This window comes from Uloborus diversus, chromosome 2 (assembly GCF_026930045.1).
Source record: "Uloborus diversus isolate 005 chromosome 2, Udiv.v.3.1, whole genome shotgun sequence".
Taxonomy (NCBI): Eukaryota; Metazoa; Arthropoda; class Arachnida; order Araneae; family Uloboridae; genus Uloborus; species Uloborus diversus.
In genome coordinates, this window is record NC_072732.1 from 216,751,254 (window position 1) to 216,770,567 (window position 19,314).

The 19,314-nt window shown below is 34.7% G+C and overlaps 1 protein-coding gene across 1 annotated transcript in view; it reads left to right on the forward strand.

Annotated features, from left to right (window-relative positions):
* Positions 1 to 19,314, forward strand: part of LOC129216806 (disks large homolog 1-like) — a 175,217-nt gene that overhangs the window by 52,950 nt on the left and 102,953 nt on the right. The window contains exons 4-5 of the mRNA XM_054851023.1: positions 18,775 to 18,822; positions 18,911 to 19,035. Of these exons, the coding sequence (XP_054706998.1) occupies positions 18,775 to 18,822; positions 18,911 to 19,035 (173 nt within the window). The remainder of the gene's footprint in view (positions 1 to 18,774; positions 18,823 to 18,910; positions 19,036 to 19,314) is intronic.

The following is a 19,314-nucleotide window of genomic DNA, read 5'->3' on the forward strand; positions in this document are numbered from 1 at the left end:
GATCATGGTCGGATACGCCTTACGTACCAAAGGGTACAGAATCTGGGATCCTGAAACCAGAACAGTCACAGAAACTATTAACGTAAAGTTCAATGAAAATGAAAAATGGGGGGAATTAAAAGTCCAAAATAAAAATGAGAGAAAATTTAACTTTATCAGGCCTACAAGTGAAGTTCAACTTGAACAGGAAATCCAGGAGAGCTTTGAGCAAACTCCCTGCGAAAAGATTAAATGGGTTAGAGAAGCCAAAAAGAGAAAGACCGGGGACAGGACTGATATTTATTATACAATTGCCGGTAAAAATAAAGTAAGGTTAAATTCACTAAAACAGGTCTTAAAATATTGTAGTGAAAATAAAATAGAGTATAAACCAAAACTTTTTGACTTTTCATCTAAAAATCCAACAGTAGGGGAAATCTGTGACGACAGTGAAAGTTCGGGAGAAAGTGAAGAAGCAAGTTTGGTAGAAATTTCTATACCGAATTCGTATAGGCAATGTATGGCTACCCCCGAGGTGGACAACTGGAAACTGGCCATGGAGTCTGAATTAGATGTCATTAACCAAAGAGAGGTGTGGGACCTTGTACCCCCACCAGAGGGGAAACCAATTTTGGGAAACAGGTGGGTCTACGACCTCAAGGTAAATGACAGGGGTGAAATTGTAAGATACAAGGCCAGATTAGTTGTAAGGGGGGACCGTCAGTCAATTGAGTCATATTCTGAAGTTTTCAGTCCAGTAATTGAGTTTTCACTTGTAAGAGTTTTCTTTTCTATTTTTATATGTCTTTTAAAATGGTGTCACTCACAAATTGATGTAAAAAATGCTTACCTGTATGCTGATTTAGAGGAACAAATCTACATGAGACAACCAGAGGGTTTTGTCAGTAAAAGCCACCCTAATTTTGTCTGTAAATTGAAGAAGTCTCTCTATGAACTACACCAGTCCGGAAGAAACTGGTTCTTAGAAATAGACAGTGTTCTTCGTGGTTTTGGTTTTCAAAAATTAAAAGGATGTAATTGTGTATACCGTAGAGACAAAAACACTTTTCTTCTTATTTATGTAGATGATATAATAATTCTAGCAAAAAATGAAAATTTAATTAAAAGGGTAATTAATGAAATTAAAAGTATGTATGATATTAATGAAATGGGGAAAACCAGAAAGCTCCTGGGGATTGAATTTGTGGAAGATAAAAATAATCTTTTTATTCACCAAAGCTCTTACATTTTGAAGGTCTTGGGGTTATTCTCCGATTACTATGTGCCAAATTCAACCCTCCCAATCTCAAAGGGTACAGTTTTGTCGAAAGACGACTGCCCGAAAACTGAGGAAGAAAAAAAGGAAGCAGAAAAGCTCCCATACAGAAATTTGTTGGGTTGTATGGCATACATAGCGGGAAAGACCCGGCCTGACATTTCTTATGCGGTGAACATTTTTTCCCAATTTCAAGCAAATCCCGGAAGAAAGCATTGGGATTTTCTATTAAGATTGCTAGGGTATTTAAAGTATACAATATCATACAAACTAAATTTAAGCTCAATCAATAGTGTAGATCTACGGGGATTTTCAGACTCCGATTACGCCGCTAATCGGGAAGATAGAGTCTCAATGGGAGGATCAATTTTGTGTATTGATCGGGTCCCAATTAATTGGAGGACATTTAAACATAAATGTGTTGCGTTATCCACAATGGAAGCAGAATATATTTCACTTGGTGAAACTGCAAAAGAAATGGTCTGGCTGAAGAGGATAATTACAGAAATAAGTGAATTAAATATTGAAAACCTCCAGCTTAAGGATACAGTCATTTATTGTGATAACACTGCAACTATTGATTTTTCTAAGTCTCCCATTGAGAATTCCCGTACAAAACACATTGATGTAAGGTACCATTTTTTAAGAAATTTAATTGAGCAAAAGATTTTTTTGATTAAATATGTGAGGACAAATGTAAACATCGCGGACATTTTCACTAAACCCCTATCTAAGAATTGTTTAAATAAACTTTGTAAAATTATATTTAATTGGGATTAAATGAGGGGGGCGTATCAAATTTTTGAACTGTTTTTCAAATGTATCTTTTGTAAATATAATATGAATGTAGTTAAATGTTTTTAATGTATATAATGTGGTTTTTGATGAAATTCCTTCAAGAGGGGGGAACTTGTTGGGCTAAATGCCTTTATTTTTGTTTCTTGAAGGATTTCACCAATATTGTTTAAAAAAAAAAAACATTTTGTGACTTACCTTTTGCCATTCCGGGAGGAAAAACCTTGCGCGGGAAATCCCATCCACCTGCCACCGACACTCAAATGTCCGAGTTTGAATCGGAAGTGTTCGGAAAAATATGTGGCACGCTATGATTGGTTGCCGTCATTCGGCAGACGTCGGTAAACTTCCGACAGAGCACATGTCGATCACATGAGGAAACCATGTTGAGGTGTTAGGTGCTGAATGTCAAATTAAATAAGAATTGTGCAACCTGCAAGCTGTGTTTTCTCCGGGTTGTGTTGTTCTGGCAATATGCAAATAATGTAACGTCACATTGTTACGTGCAAGGTCGGATCTGGCTACAAATACTCTGACCTGCCGTAGCTCGATCGCTACTTTTCTTTTACTCGTTTCCTCGTCTTGTGTTGTTGGTGTTTTGTGAATGTGTTTGTCAATGTCATCATAAATTTTTCGCTACTGGCCTCTCAGGTGAGGTCTGATCTTTCCTGAATAATGCACTGCTGATGTCTTCAGTTTGGAAAGCGCGTGCTGTGATGACGTCTATCAAAGTGAAAAGTTATAATTTTCTCTGATGTGGGTCGTTTGTTCTCCGGGGAAAGAGGATCGTGTCCATCTTCGATATGTTTTTTTCTCCTGATGTGGTGAACTTTGCTCACGTGGTATGAACTGACCAGCCTGCAATTCTGGTGGAAATTGCTATGCCGTCCATCTACCGGTGAGGTGTCACTATGGAACATCGACAGGACTTTTGATACCTGCATAGACTTATTGTAAGATCTCTTTTTTAATTTTTCCTCGGAGAACCAAATCATTGTGTTGTAATCATTTTCTCAATATATGTTAAATAAATGTTTTTCAGTGTAAAGAATGATTCATGTTTTATTTTCTTCGGGCAGACCACTACCTCAAATTTTTAGTTGGAAAGGAGTTGCCTAATTTTAAGCTTAGCTGTAGGCCATTAACCTCAAATTATATCCAACATTAATGTTTACAGTTAATATAATGCTCTTTTCCCCTTCCAAATAAAAAAAAAAAAAGACTCTGAATCAGAGGAGGGGTATGGGAATTTATAAAAGGGGGGGGGCGAGATGGGGGGAAAGTGGTCGTATTTGGAAACAAGGGGTCATTTTACCTTAGAATCAGCCAGAAGAATGTCTTTTCGAATGAAAACCTGCGATTCAACTCGTATGCAACGTGCGACATGCACAAGACACTTTTTTTTTTAATTTCTTTTACATCGCGAAATTTTTTTTGGATATAGGAGTCATTCATTGAAGAGAGTCTTATACTCTCACTCTGCACTTAAATTTTTTTTCAAACATCTTTTTTAAAAAAGCAGAATAAAAAGATCGTTTTTCATTATTTTTCTAATATTTGGGGGGGGGGGGGGGTATACATCCCAAGTCCCCCTTTTTGCGATCGGTGTCCATAATCTTGAACTTTGAACTTCTCTTGCCCATCAAAACTATTATTAGCAGTTAATATAAAGCTCCTTTCACCTCCAAAAGAAAAAAAAAATACTTGCTCTAAAACTAAGGAAATTTTTAAAAAACTTGGGGGGGGGGGACTTTAATAAAATTGGGACGTATAAGAGGAAAACGGAGGTCATATTCGGATTCAGGGGGTCATTTTACATAAGAATCAACCGACAAAATGTCAGAAGCATTTCGAAGGGTTTTTTTTTTTTGCCGCACAGTGTAATTTAATGCTATGAAAATCATGAGTACAGGTCTTTATATTTTATTTTTATAACTAAATTGTATAATATTGTGGCCATTTTTGGTTATAATCTTAATTTTTAAATTCACATTTGTTGTCATAAAACAGTTTCATAAAAATAGCGGATAAACATATTTGTCAACCACCATCTCTTCTTCCTCGACTTCTTTTTTGCCTTCTTGGTGTTGTAAATGTGTAGGTAGTTGTATGTAAAAAGAATACAGGCACATCGCAAAATCTGCATCTACTTCGTGGTCCATTTTGTAAACAAACAAGCGGATTGACAGTTGAAACGCGCGCGAATGCTCGTGACATCACCGGCTTCTGCGCGCGCAAACACCTCGCCCGAGAGTGTGAACGGCTCTCTCGTTCAACGCTTCCCTCGCCATGATGTCACAATTCTCTCGGCAAAAAAAACCTCTCGTGCTTTTCAGGGAGAGTGTTGAGCTGGCATTGCTTTTCTAAGTACAATAGAGCCTCGAAAATCCGAGTCCCAAAAGTCCGAGGTTTCGCTTAATTCAAGGCGTTTGATTGACAGTTTTAGGGTATACTTTTTGCAGATAAAAAATACTTTAATCTGAAAATCGAAATTTATTGCGATGTAGAACTTTTCTAACAACATACAATAAGGTAATAACATGATATTGAAAGATTTATGTCAATAACTGTCGCCAAGAAATATTCATTGACTGTTAGAGATGAATTAAAAGATGCCTTGGGGAAAGTAAGAAGTTGGTTGATTCAAAAAATAACTTGAAATCAAAACATTGTTTTGCCTCAAAGAACGAACAAACATCTATTTTAGAATATCCGATGGCAATTAAAAAGGGAAGTGCAAAACTTGGCACTGTACGATTCGTATATACGAAATTTTCTCCTTCTATGACTAATGTTTTTGTATTATGTGATGCACCTACGCACGCTCACACATAGACATAAATGTCACGACAAAACTCATCAAACGTTATTCAAGGACGATCAAAGGGTATTTTTTGATTTCCTGCAAATTTACACACAAGCACGTGCAGACATCAAAAAAGAAAAAACAATCAAGACTCGTTTAGGGTCAATTAAAACATAAATTTATCTTGAAATTTGAGTGATAAATTTTTCGAGGAGAAAGTATTTCCTTTTCATAACGGAAGAAGTAAACAGCGCATGTCCTTTTTTCGGATAAACCGAGTTTTCAGTAATCCGAGGTAGCGTTTGAGCCCCTATTCCTTGGATTTTCGAGACTCTACTGTATTTATACTATTCATTTTAGATTCTTATTCCTCCTGATGCATCATCTTCTGGAAGGAAATTTCCCCTCTCCTTTCTGAAACAGCAACCACTTTAATGGAGCTTTCGATCTATCCACTTGTGAAACTAATTCTCATGCAATTTCTCCTCCTGTGTTCGACCTGCGTAAAAAAAGTAAAAGAGAGAACAACAGAAGAGTAATTTTCGCAACAACACTCGACGCGGATCGCTTATCATCGCATTCTCGCGTCCAGGTTATCGGCGCAAAAAAACAATTTAAAGATAACGTTGCCATGGAAATTTCCGAGAAAGGGACACGCTCCACCCTTACGGACAGTCCTGTGATCCCCGCGTATATGTGCCAGGATTGTTTGTTGTTGTTTTTCCGCTGAAGATTCCGTGTGTTCGCATGGTCGGCCGACATCGGACATGAGGAAGTATCTCAGCCTGATATTCCCACCAAAATACCTCTACACGACCCCACCCTTTCAAGTAAGTCCGTAGTTTATCCGATACATCTGTTGTACACTGTTCCTGTTGTGTGGGTGAGCAGGAAGACCTTCATTGGGAGTAGTTGGTCTCAATCCCGCGAAAAATCTCATGGGCAATTAGCAAACAAGATTTCCAAATGTTAACTTTGATAACTTGCAGTAAGCATGATTTGTTTACATAACAACCTTAAAATTACGCCGTTAGTCAATCATACAAAACTGGGAATGTATCAGAACTTGAATAATTGCTTCATACCTGGAAGAAACACATCACATACACAGCGTAGTTCTTTCCGTATACCGTATCTCATAATGCTGACATTCGCTGGAAGCATTGTGAAAATGCAATAACTTTCAAATTGCACCAAAGGTCAGAGGAAACGTATCAACAGAGAGAGCATTCATTCCCTTATGCAGCCGCAGTATAGCTTGACCACGAAAAGAAAGCGGATGACCTTGAAGCAAAAACATGATTTGTATCATTTGTAATAGGTTGTTTGTTATTATTTTGGAATAGATAGGATTAGCGAGACCATGCCTCTTACTATTCGCAGTTTTCTGGCAGATTCCACCTATTACAAATGATACAACTGATGTTTCGCTTCATTGTCATCCGCCTTCTTTTCGTGCACAAGCTTTACAAACTACAAGAAGTTCACTTTGTTTATTGTCATGTGACAAGGTTTCGCATTTCTCTGGCACGAGAATAAGTTACTATTAGCTTCATTCCGTTAGCTTGAGTAAAACAAAAAATTTCGCCAAAAAAAAAGTTAAGTAGTATTCTTACTTCATCAAAATTCAGCAGTCCAATGGATTATAACGTGGTAATCAAACTAAACATATATAATGATGGCATCTCGGTAGCAGCCATGTGTTATCTCTGTCAAATATCTTCTATGGCTGAAACCTACTTTTAAAAGAAAGAATATCTTTTTTCTCTCTTCACACTAGCAACTTTCCATCATACCTTCAATTCTCTGACTCCGAAACATTACAAAAGCGAGTCATTCTATGCCAACACTATAAGGGAGCGTGCAAACGGTCAAAGAAAAAAAAAAGTCAGTTTCCTGTTGACAATGATATTAGCTTATTTAGCAAAGCTGATATTCAGATATTGTAGCGGACCGCTGTTAATGCAATGCAAAATTTCATGCGAAATGGTTTTAACTTTAAAATTGTCATTTTTGGATTTATGTTCGTCTAGTTTCTTTCAGCGCAGCATGCATCTATCTAAAATGAGAAATTTGTTAAAGTAATATTATTAGGTTTGAATACGTTGTCAGAAGTTATTAATGAGACGTTCCTTTTATTTGTGCTTTTATCACCCTTTTTGTTCTCTCTTATCTGCTCAAAATTTTTCTGAGATCTGATAAATACCCAGCAATATTAAGCTCTGATCGCCTTCGCCTTGGAGTGTTTATGAAGTAGAATAAGTTATTAACCGTAAAAATGTAGGTTCTGTATTTCAATTACTGTCGATTCTGATAGGTTGATTGTTTTTCCTACCCTTATTGACGAGGTACTTTCTACATCCAACAAATATCTTGAAAGCGGGAACCGTGTAAGTCAAAAATACCAGCGATGTTCTGCTTTATTAATCTGTCTAAAATTGCTCCAGATTTGTTGTCCGCTTTTTGTGGCAGTGTTTACCTGTTTCTGATAGTTTCTAGCTTTGAATATTTGGTGAATATGAGCAATACATGTTTTGTCAAAAGCCTAAATATGAAGCCAAATTTTTTGGATAAGTTTTTCAAAGGTTTTACCAATAAAGTGGAGTAGAAATGACATTAAATTTGACATCTCATTTTGGACACCAAATGGTGCCACTGCCACGAGTATTTTGACTCTCAGTTTGGGGGGGGGGGGTTGGGAAACTGAGCGTCAAAATTCTCGTTTTTGGGCTCTTTTCGATGCGAAACTGCACTAGGAATTCAAATTTGCCAAGAGCACTCCAATTCCAACGAGTATTCGAGGAATCTTTTACCAGCCGAGTAATCATGCAACACGCTCTATTTTCCGCATCTTGAAAATCCACCGACTGGTGCTAGATTCGAACCTGCGCTGCTTTTGGGCACACGAGACCAGCGTCTAAACACTACACCACTCTGTCGGTAACCCTATTTAAACGAGCTGATGTGTGCATCACATGACTTCCTTTTACGCCATTTTAATGATAATAGTACCTTGGAGTAAGCAAAGAAAATTTAAATATTTTTACCCCAAGTTTGCTGAGAACTGAAGCAAAAAACGTTTTATACAGATTAATTTTCTCAATATAGGACATTTTAATGTGATTCAATGTTTAACTCTCTGAATATCACCAATAGTGGCCAAAATGAAACCAAATTTTTTAAAAAACCGCCAAATTTGTCGCCAAGTTTGCGGAAAAACTTCGTGACCAAAAACTTTGCGATATATCGCCAAGTGTTGCATGCTTTTTCTTTTCATAAAATTTACTTGCAAATTTGCGAATAAACGAGCTGATGTGTGCATCACATGACTTCCTTTTACTCCAATTTAATGTCGTTTTCTCATTATTGGCAGTTTTAATGTGATTCAATAGTTTACTCTCTAACTATCACCAACAGCAGCCAAATTGAAACCAGATTTATAAAAAAAAAAAAAAAAAAAATTAAAAAAAAAATTGCCAAATTTGTCGCCAAGTTAGTGACAAAACTTGGCGAACAAAAGACTGGCGATATATCGCCAAGTGTCCGCCAAATTATAACGCCTCTTGAGTTTCCATTAATATTAACAATGATTTCTCCCCCAAAAAGTGTAAAAGACCCCCTTAAAAACATCCGAATGCAACCAAAAGGGAAGTTGCTCAACTAGACCCCACCAGGAGTCTACGTACCAAATTTCAATATCCTGGAACGTATCGTTTCTGAGTTGTGCGAGATACATCTGCACATACGTACATACGCACATACATACGTACATAAATACGTCACGAGAAAACTCGTTGTAATTAATTCAGTGATCGTCAGATCGTCAAAATGGATATTTCGAGTGTTTATACGTTCTTAGGCACATATCCACGTGTGGTCGGATTGAAAAAAAAAATTAAATATTCATTTGGGGGCGAACAAAATGGAAATTTAGGTCGATTTTCCGGTGAATTTTTTTTCGCGAATACAATACTTCCTTGACTTCGTAAAAGGAAGTAAAAATGCACTTGCAACAATTCTCATTTTTAAACACGAAAACCCACGAAATATGTAGACCTATCGTTGAGGCGAACCTAACTGAGCAGCGTTGCAATGCTGTGATTAGGATTTGCGTAGCCTTCCCAATACTGCCAAGTTAGGTTTGTTTTAACTGTAGGGCAGTACTGTTAGTTGGTCTCTGCTCCAATTTATTGCTAGTAAACGATTAATATAACCATTAAAAGAAGCAGAAATCAGAAATATCCCTGTTATCTGTAAAACAATTACTTTATGAACAGTAACATGCTATTCCACGCGTATTTGTTTGTAGATAAGACTTTTTATCTGCTTTCTTAGGCTACTAGATGTCTTGCATGCGTGATGCCTTATCATTAGTTATTCAAATTGATTTGAAGGTTATGTATTTTTAGAGCCGTATTCTTCACGATTTTGCTTCCTGAATTTTTGATTTGCTGCTGGTAGCTTTTTAATCATATCAAATAACCGTAGTAATATTTTACTAATTTCTTTAGCCTACTTTCCCGTTAATAATTAATAAGTAAAATAACGGAAGAAAAAAAAAATAACAAAGAAGACTTAGTGGATCTTCTTTTCTTTACTAATAATAAAGCAGAAAGTCTCTCTGTCAGGATCTCTCTTTGTCCGGATCTCTGTCTGTCAGGATCTCTCTGACGCGCATAACGCCTAGACTGTTAGGCCGATTTTCATGAAATTTGGCACAAAGTTAGTTTGTAGCATGGGGGTGTGCATCTCGAAGCGATTTTTTGTAAATTCGATGTGGTTCTTTTTTGTAATAGAAAAAGGAACAATTTTAAGAACAAAATTATCATAAGATGGACGAGAAAATTACGAAATTATCACAACGTGGAACCGTAACATGGGCACAAGCCAATTGGCAAGATACGAAATTATCATAACGTGGAACCGTAACATAGGCACAAACCAATTGGCGAGAAAATTCACCATACAATTTTTGTAAATATACAGGTGAACCAAAAGACCTTTTAATTTTTCTATTACGGGCAAAGCCGTGCGGATACCACTAGTAACAATAATAAAAAAGTAGAAAATAAATAAAGTAAATATTGAAGAACTAAAAACTGGAAAGTAGGGTTTGGAGATGGGAGGGATGCTTGTCTATTGGTCTATCCCCCCCCCCCCCCACCTCGTTGAAAATTTTTGTTGATAGCCCGTTTTCAGAAAATATTTTTTTTTTTTTTTGTTTCTAAAAGATTTCGGAAAGAACGCCTTATTCAAAAATTTTACTTTTTTAATCGAACAACTTGAAATTAAATTTTAAACAGCTATAAAAAAAATTGCTTACGGAGAAAGTTAGTCAACAATCACAGATCTAGAGCTTAAAAGCGAATTTCCATCAAACAAATTTAGCTGAAAAAAAATTCTGAAGATCATGTTCAAAAACGAACGTTCAAATTAAACAGTTCAATATTTTTTTTAACATTAACACCTACGAAAAAATTCAAGGCACGGGCATTAATTCCAAACAAAATGTCGGATTTGCTTCAATTTAACTTTGATGAAAAAGCGTTTGTTGAAGAACATAGTTAAAAACAAACGTTCAAAATGAACAATTCGCAACTCCAACTAACTATAGGGGTCACTGAAGTCACTGACTAATGGCGAACGAAAAAACTAAAACAAAGGCATGTGGTAACGAAGAAAATGGTAATAAGTCTAGTAAATTTTGTTCGTATGCATGATTTTTTCGCTTTATTCTTTTTAAATTAATTTTCAAAGTCTTGTGGATATTCTGGCCCACGTAGAAAAATGAGAATTCAAGAAGCATTACTAATCGGAACTCCAGCGCTCGAATACGCTACCTTGCGGTGATTTATAAAACTGCGTCTGCACCTAAAACATTGCCACGTTGCGCATCACGTGTGTCTGTTGACGTAAACACAGGCAGTTTGTTCTGAGTATTTATTAACGCAATCGATGTGTCTTAGTTTGCTTTCAGCTACAGAAATTAATTCGTCCCTTAGTAGTATTCTCGAGCTTCTCAAAATAATGTTAGTTTTTCTTATTTCTTTCAAAAAAGTATTAAATGGTGGAAGCGTAAACAAGAAAACTCTGGATTAACAAAATTGGATAACGTTATACCAGGTAAAAATTTTTATTGTTTTGTATGAATTTGTAAGAATATGAGTTTTTTTTAATCTTAAATTAATTTAACTAATCATATTTTACAGCAGCATTTAGTTGGAATGGACAGTATGCAAAATATTTTCTTGAATATATTATCGTAGAACAAAATGAATAACCGAGAAAGAATTTACTTTATTCCTTTTATTCTCAGCTGAAAGGTTTCGCCAAATTTGTTTAGGGTTATAGTAGTTTTAGTATTGTGCAAGCAAAGTAGCCTTGGCGAGTTTTCGCGTTTTTAGTTAAACCATTTTTAATTTTTATCATGAGTGGAATAAAATGATAGTAAGATTACAGAATTCGATAAGTAAAAAGAAATAATGGTCAATCAACTGAAAAGAAAACTACCACCATATATAAACTGTGAGTACACATTTTATTTATTTTGTTCTGAGTGAATTTGAATAAATATCAGTTTTTCAATTCGATGAAAAAAAAAACGAACTTAACAACATTGACTGGACACTTTTCTTTAACCTAATTCTACATAAATGATTTAAATAAAATTTGTTACTACAGTATCCTACTGAAATAGACAGTATGCAAATAAATTTTCTTGAAAATATTTATCGCAGAACAGATTGAAAAATCCAGAAAGAACGTTAAGAATTTGAACAATAAAAAATAAAAGTTCGCCAAAAATCTGTTTATAGTGTTATGGTTTTAAAATTATGTGAAAGAATAATGTATCTTGACAAGATTTCGCATATCAGGTAAATTATTTCCATGACGAATGAATTAAATGCATGATTTCTTTGGATATCCAATCATATAGTCATAGAAATAAATTATCTAGTGTTAAACGTTACTCTTGACAGTCTGCCACGTATGTGCACTATGTGACAAAAATGTCAACAAATGCTGGCAATGTCACGAAACTGAACTTAATATGTACTAATGTATAGAAAAAACGGTACAAAATGAAAATGCCGTTCGAAGCGAACCAAAAATTTATGAATTCCGAATTCAACATCGTGAAAATGGCTGCTTCAGAACAACTTACTGTGTGTTCTACATTAATTGTTTACTTTCGTAATACTTTTTGGTTTCTAATCTCTTTCTATATGGGTCAGAATATCCACAAGACTTTGAAAAATCTTTTCAAACGAATAAAGTGAAAAAATCATACATACGAACAAAAATCACAAGACTTTTAGCATTTTCTTCGCTACCACATGCGTTTGTTTTAGTTTTCAATTCCGCCATTAAACAGTGACTGCAGTGCCCCCTATAGTTCGTTGGAGTTGCGAAAACGTCAAAGATTAATGCAAACTACGTAGTTCGTAGTTCTAAGCAGCTATTTCCACGATGTTGAATTCGATATTTATCAATTCTTGATAAAACTAAATAATAATTGTGGCCTGACAAGAATAACAATTAATGCTAGAAAATTCAATATGACATTACAAATTGTTATCGAAAGAAGATGATACTTTTTTGCCTTGCTTGGCTAGCGCTTATTGTTTTCCATTTGTAGCTGAGTTATTTTTCTTGAATTCCCGAAACGGTTAATTTAAAATTTTTCTGTTTCGATTTTTCTAATTTCTGAGCTACGATTTAATTGTGTCATGTTATGCGAATCATCAACAAAATTCTCACGGATATATGGTGGTAGTTTTCTTTTCAGTGGATTGACCATTATTTCTTTTTACTTATCGAATTCTGTAATCTTACTACCATTTTATTCCACTCATGTAAAAATTAAAAATGGTTTAACTAAAAACGCGAAATCTCGCCAAGGATACTTAGCTCGCACAATACTAAAACTATAACCCTAAACAAATTTCGCGAAACCTTTCAGCTGAGAATAAAAGCAACAAAATAAATTCTTTCTCGGTTAAACATTTTTCATTTCGTTCTACGATAATATATTCACGAAAAAATTTTGCATACTGTCTATTCCAACTAAATGCTGCTGTAAAATATGGTTTGTTAAATTAATTTAAGATTAAAAGAAACCCATATTCTTACAAATTCACACAAAACAATAAAATTTTTACCTGGTATAACGTTATCCAAGTTTGTTAATCCAGTTTTCTGGTGTTAACGCGCTTTCACCGTTTCTCAATCAAATCACTTTTTAGAGGAAAATAATGAAAACTAACATTATTTTGAGGGAGCTCGAACACTTTCTGTTGCTGAAAGCAATCCAAGACACATAGATTGCGTTAATAAATACTCAGAACAAACTGCCTATGTTTAAGTCAACAGACTTACGTGGAACGCAATGTGGCAATGTTTTAGTTTTTCCGGCAGTTTTGTAAATCACCGCAAGGTAGCGTATTCGAGCGCTGGAGTTGCGAATAAAGACATTTTTGACATTAACGACTACGGGGAAATTTTATTCTTTTGCTTTTGACAACGGAAATAAAAGGAAATTAAGAGTGAAAAAAGAATCTGCTTTTCAAAACAAAATAAAGAACTAAGTGATAATCAACTTTTAAGAAGATGCATTTACCTTATCCACTCACAGAAATGTCTTTTTTAAATACAGATTATGCATTAAAAAACAGACAAACATATTTACTGACAATAATGTTTGCTACGAGACGACAGAAACCTACCTGTTCTTTAGAATCGCAGAAATATTAAAACGAGTAACCAGGCCAGGAATCAAAGTAGTTGTTTACTTCAGTTCTGTTATTTTTTTAGAATTTGTTGATTGTATTGAAAATTTTTAAAACGGTTTTTTTGTGTTGAAAATTTAAAACAATTGATTTAAAAGAATGTTTTAGTGTATTTTTTCAATCATACCAATAATGAACTGTGCAAGTTTTCTGATGTTTTTCCTAACGTTTTTCTCCTTTTTTCCTAATATAGTGATTGTCTTTAAAACTAAATCATCAAGAAAAGACTCTAATAAGATTTAAGTACCCTATTCGTGATCGTTTGTAAATGAAAACAAACTGCGCAATCTAGAACGAAATCCGTCCCTTTAATGTTACTTGAGGTAAAGTTTTGAAAAATGAAAAAGAATTTCTTACAGAAAGTAGTTTACCTGCAACAGCTGTCAGAATATCTCAGTGTTCTTATAGAAAGTCGGAAACTTCAGTCACTACTGGTATTCAGCCACAAGTCATCATCATTATCAACAGCAGCGGTACTACCAATTCCCAAATTGAAATATGGTCTGAGCTGTATACTATGATCATAGAAAATTGAGTTCTCGATTTCAGACACCTTAACTTAAAGGCTACTTTTTTGAAAAAAAAAAAAAAAGAATTAAACAAAAAGGAAAAAAAATATAGGTATTATTCGGTGCGGTTTAGCAATAACCCAAAGCTTTGTTTAGATGATTGACTACCAAAGATGTTGTACGGAAGAATTTATAAATTTCATTTTCACGAAAATACTTTAAATTTTACGTGCAAGTGTTGTGAACGAGCTCCTAAAAGCGAGTAATTGAGCACAGTCATTGACAATTTTCGAAACTAACGATCAGCAAAACTGTCTAGCCGTATAATGTGGCAAATGTTTTGTTTTTTAATTTCATTTACCTTTTGTTGCTTTTACATACATAATGCATAGGACTAACTATAACACAGATATATAAAAAAAAGTAAGCAGCATAGATTTAAAAGGTAATAACTTGAGTTTTTACATCTTGAATTTGAATTATGTTTTTGCAACCTCAAGTTGCGGTAGAGTCCTAGTCGTTGAGTTTCTTTTTTCTACAAATGCCTCCTGTCCCCTGGAATCGACTTGATTTATACCCGACCCTCTCGACTTTACGCAATCATCTTTAAATAAAAACAGCAACCAGTACGCAACAAACTCCGCGTTGCTTGTGTGTGTTAAGCATTGGTTTCCCCTAGGAGCGAATCGCCGACAGGAAAAGTTGATTCTTCTGCGCATGCGCGCCCGAGCGAAATCGACGTTGTGAATGGCCGCGCCGGAATCACTTGACTTTAATTTCAGCGTCACGCCGAGTAGCGACGTCAAAGCTCCGTGATTTCGTTTCTAGAAAACCAGGGCTTGAGAGAGCGCGTAGGCGTGCGTGTGTGTTTACGCTTGGGCGTATGTGTATGTGTTTAGACGTGTGTGTATGTGTAGGCGTGTGTGTGCGTGGAGTCATACGTTAAGTGGTGTACAATATTGGCAATTCTCTTTCTAAAATAAAGAGTAGAAGACTTGCTTCATAACCATACTGGGAGAGCCTTAAGCTTTCCAGTTTCTTTAAAAATTCAACTATACTAAAAAGTTTAATTATCATAAAGTTAACCAGCATGGCTCAAACTTTCTCTCAATCACTGCACCAGACGCGTCTTAAACTATAAAGGTTTTCTGAAGAAAGGAAAACTAAGACACCATGTTAAAATCCATATATGTTTATCTTTAAAATCACACACACATAGCAATGAATATTATTATTATTATTATTATTATTTTTTTTTTTTTTTTTGAACCGAAAATGCCACCTGTAAACTTTCTTCTGAATATATAAGGCCAGAAGTATTTCTGAAGAAGGGTTTATATTGTCATTTCAACCCTATTGCAATCTCTCCAACAGATAAAAAAAGAATTTTCTTTCAATACTCTGAACGATACGTATTCTTCCATGAATCACTTCATGACACTTAATCTTTCACATTTTTGATAAGATGTCATGAAAAGAAGCACTTTTTTCAATTCTTACGTTTAAGATTAAACCATGTTGCAACCTATTGTGACTATGTTACAGATATAGCTTTCTACCCAGAGATATCAAAGTAGTAAGCGATTGCGAGTCCAAATTTTTTGTATTGAATTTCATTTCTTGCGAATATGCTATAAGTATTTTTGAATTTTGTGAATATGCTACAAGTATTTTTGAATTTAAAATTTTTCTTTTAGCTATTGAAAGTGATATTGGACGTTACAAGCATTTCCGTTATAAGAGCTTCACTGTATTTTTTACTTCCTTTTACAAAAAAGGAAGTATTGTATTCGGGAAAAAATTTTCACTCAAAAATCGACCTTAATTTCCATTTTACTCACCCCCGAATGAACATTGAGTTTTTTTTTTCGACTCGACCATACGTGGATAAGTGCCTAAGAACGTATAGACACGCGAAATATCCGTAATGATGATTCCCGAGTTAATTACAACGATTTTTCTCGTGACGTCTGTATGTATGTATGTATGTGCGGATATGCGTATTTATGTCGTATAACTCAAGAACGGTAAGTCCTAGAAAGTTGAAATTTGGTACGTAGACTCATAGTGGGGTCTAGTTGTGCACCTTTTCTTTTGGTTTCATTCGGGTGTTTCTAAGGGTTTTTTTTTGCCCTTTCTGGAGGGAATCATTGTTAATTTCGATGTAAACTCAAGTGGTGTTATAATTTGGCGGACACTTGGCGATATATTGCCAGTCTTTTGGTCGCCAAATTTTTCGCCAACTTGGCGACAAATTTGGCGATTTTTTTTAAAAGTCTGTTTTAATTTGGCCACTGTTGGTGATATTTAGAGAGTAAACTATGGAATCATAAAATTCCCAGAAATGGGGAAATGACATTAAATTGGAGTAAAAGGAAGTCATGTGATGCACACATCAGCTCTTTTTTCCTCGTATTACTGGTACGCTAATGGAAAGCTTGTCATATTACATTGACTTTCTCTGGCAAACTTGTTAGCGATACTTTTAAAAGATTCTTTTCATTTTGAGAGCCTACGGAATAGTTATTTAGAGCTCGTCTTATTGATCATTAATTTATTTATTTTTAAAAAGTATTTGCTGTAATTTCGTCATGCAGTGGTCATGACTTAATCTCGTGATGCTTCGAACTTGTTTTGCTTTATTGATGCTATAAATATGTAGGTAAGACGAAATGTTTTAACACGTGAAGTACGCTTTACTTTTTGTGCTGGCAAAATTTCGAGTTTGTGTACTTCTTTGACTATTCTAATTGGATTGTTTTAGCATGTGTTCATAAAATAATCCAAAACAAGAAAAGGAAAAAATAATCAATTTAAAAAGTATTTTTTCCGACAAAGTAAAATTTCCCCAATCGAGGATTTTAATCAAGTTTTGAAACATTGTTTTATATTTTTCGAAACGTTCTTGATTTCTTCTTTTCAATTTTTTATGCTTTATAGCTGGTTTCTTCGTGTTACAAGAAAAACAACTTTCAACAAGAAAAAAAAAAGACTTTTACTAGATTTTCGTTCCCTTAAAAAGTTAATTTAAAAAAGAGTAGAATCAAATTCCGCCACAAGACCAGTTATTATCAAAACTTTACGCTTCAGAAAACCCGTGTTGATGACTTAAAAGCCTTCTTTTTTCATTTAAAACATTTTTTTTAATAATCATCTAGATGTGGAAAGTTCTGATCTTAGTACTTTTAAAGCATCACTTTGAAAAGTATCAAGTTTCACTGATGCTAATATGTACAAATAGTGACCGTATGGTACTCCAAATGGTCTGCGAAAAACACATTTCGAGATTTCTTAGATAAAGGTAAATGTATCTGCGGCATTTTGCTGAATAGGAACGATTATCTAGAAACCAAATATTTGCAAATCATACACTCTTTAAAAATAAAAATGCTTATTTTATTTTATTTTTTTTTTACAAAAAAGGCTTACTGAGTCTTTATAGGAAGCTTAATAAAAGAAAAATAAGGGAAATTCACACTAACCGCATATTTTAGTTGTCCTGGTAAAAAAAAAGAAATGACAGAAGAGTGACATTTTACTTACACAGAGCCTATTGTTTCCAAGGTCTATAATTATATTTAAGGTTTAAAATTTTATTTTTTTCTTTAGTTAAAATATTCATGACAGGAACTATAAAAAAGAAAATTTTTTTTATAAAACAGAAATGTTGTCCTGGAGAGAAGCAGCAAAAATTTTAGATACTTCAGTTTTGAGCTTCAAAATTTTAATAAGAATTCAACAAAATGGTGTTGATAAACAGCATTGATATTCAACAGATTCAATGCTCAGAAACACGCTGGATTTTTGCCTATAATGAATATATATATATATATATATATATATATATATATATATATATATATATATATATATATATATATATATATATATATATATATATATATATATATCAGTTACATTTTCGACAAAAGTGTGATCCTGGAGTTGAATTAATGGAATATTACGTTAGTGTTTTAATGCCACTGCCACTTAATGTGTTTTCCGTCATTGAGAAGTACGGCCGTCAGACGATGGAAAACACCTTGCACAGAGTTAAAAAGCATTTAATAGGGTATCACTGACACTTGGTGACGTATAGCAGCGAAGCAGGCTGATCTCTTTACATACGTGACTTTAAATAGTCCCACTACAAGAAGTCACAAAGTGTAAGATCTGGAGATATTGGCGGCTATTCTAATGGGTTATTGTACGAACTTACTAATAAAGATTTTTTCATAAAGTTGAAGGCATAATTTTATCGGAATTCGCATCTGATTCAGTTTCTTGAATCTTCGAAAATCGCTTGTACAAAAAGTTCAGAACAACATCCCGAGAGTCGAAATAATATGCAGTTAAGAATGCAGTCTACATGAAACACTGGCACCACTTTTCAGTACAAAATATAACTGAAATATTTCTTTTTTCTTATTTAAAAAAAAAAAAAATCCCGTGTGTTTCCGAGCACTTCTGTGCAAACCGCATCATTTTATTGTAAATAGTTCAAGAATTGTATAGGGTTTTGAAGAGTCTATTGGCTTTTGGATCGCCCTGTACAATCCCTATTTGGTGCTTACTACTAACTACCATCTTCTAGAAGTAAATGGTCTCATTTCTTTTCAGGCCAACAGCGAGGAAGATTGGGAGTATGAAGAAATCACACTTGAAAGGGTAAGTTCAAAGACATTCTGACGTGTCCTTTCAAGATTTGGTTTTATCTTTTGATGTATCGTTTCTTATAAGTGTTTGTTCTTTCCAGAGTGGGGCTGGTCTGGGATTCAGCATCGCCGGTGGCGTGGACAACCCCCACATCGGCGACGACCCTTCCATCTACATCACCAAGCTGATAGCCGGTGGAGCTGCTGCGGCAGACGGGAGACTCCAGTAAGTAGTGCCACTTCACTCTTTCTATTGCACCAATTACCTCCATAATACATATGAATCTTCTGTTGAATTTATTTGTAAAATCTTTCTTTCTACAGCATAGCTTTTCAACTGGTGGAACGTAAGACACTATGCGGTCCACATGCCTAGTTTTTGAGGCTCGTGAAGCCTTTTTGGAAAAGTATTCAGAATTAAATTTCATGTTCGTTTGCAAGAAAAGTCGTTTGTGGGAAAATCCATATCGATTCCAAATGCTGGTTACTAATGAATACTAAATTT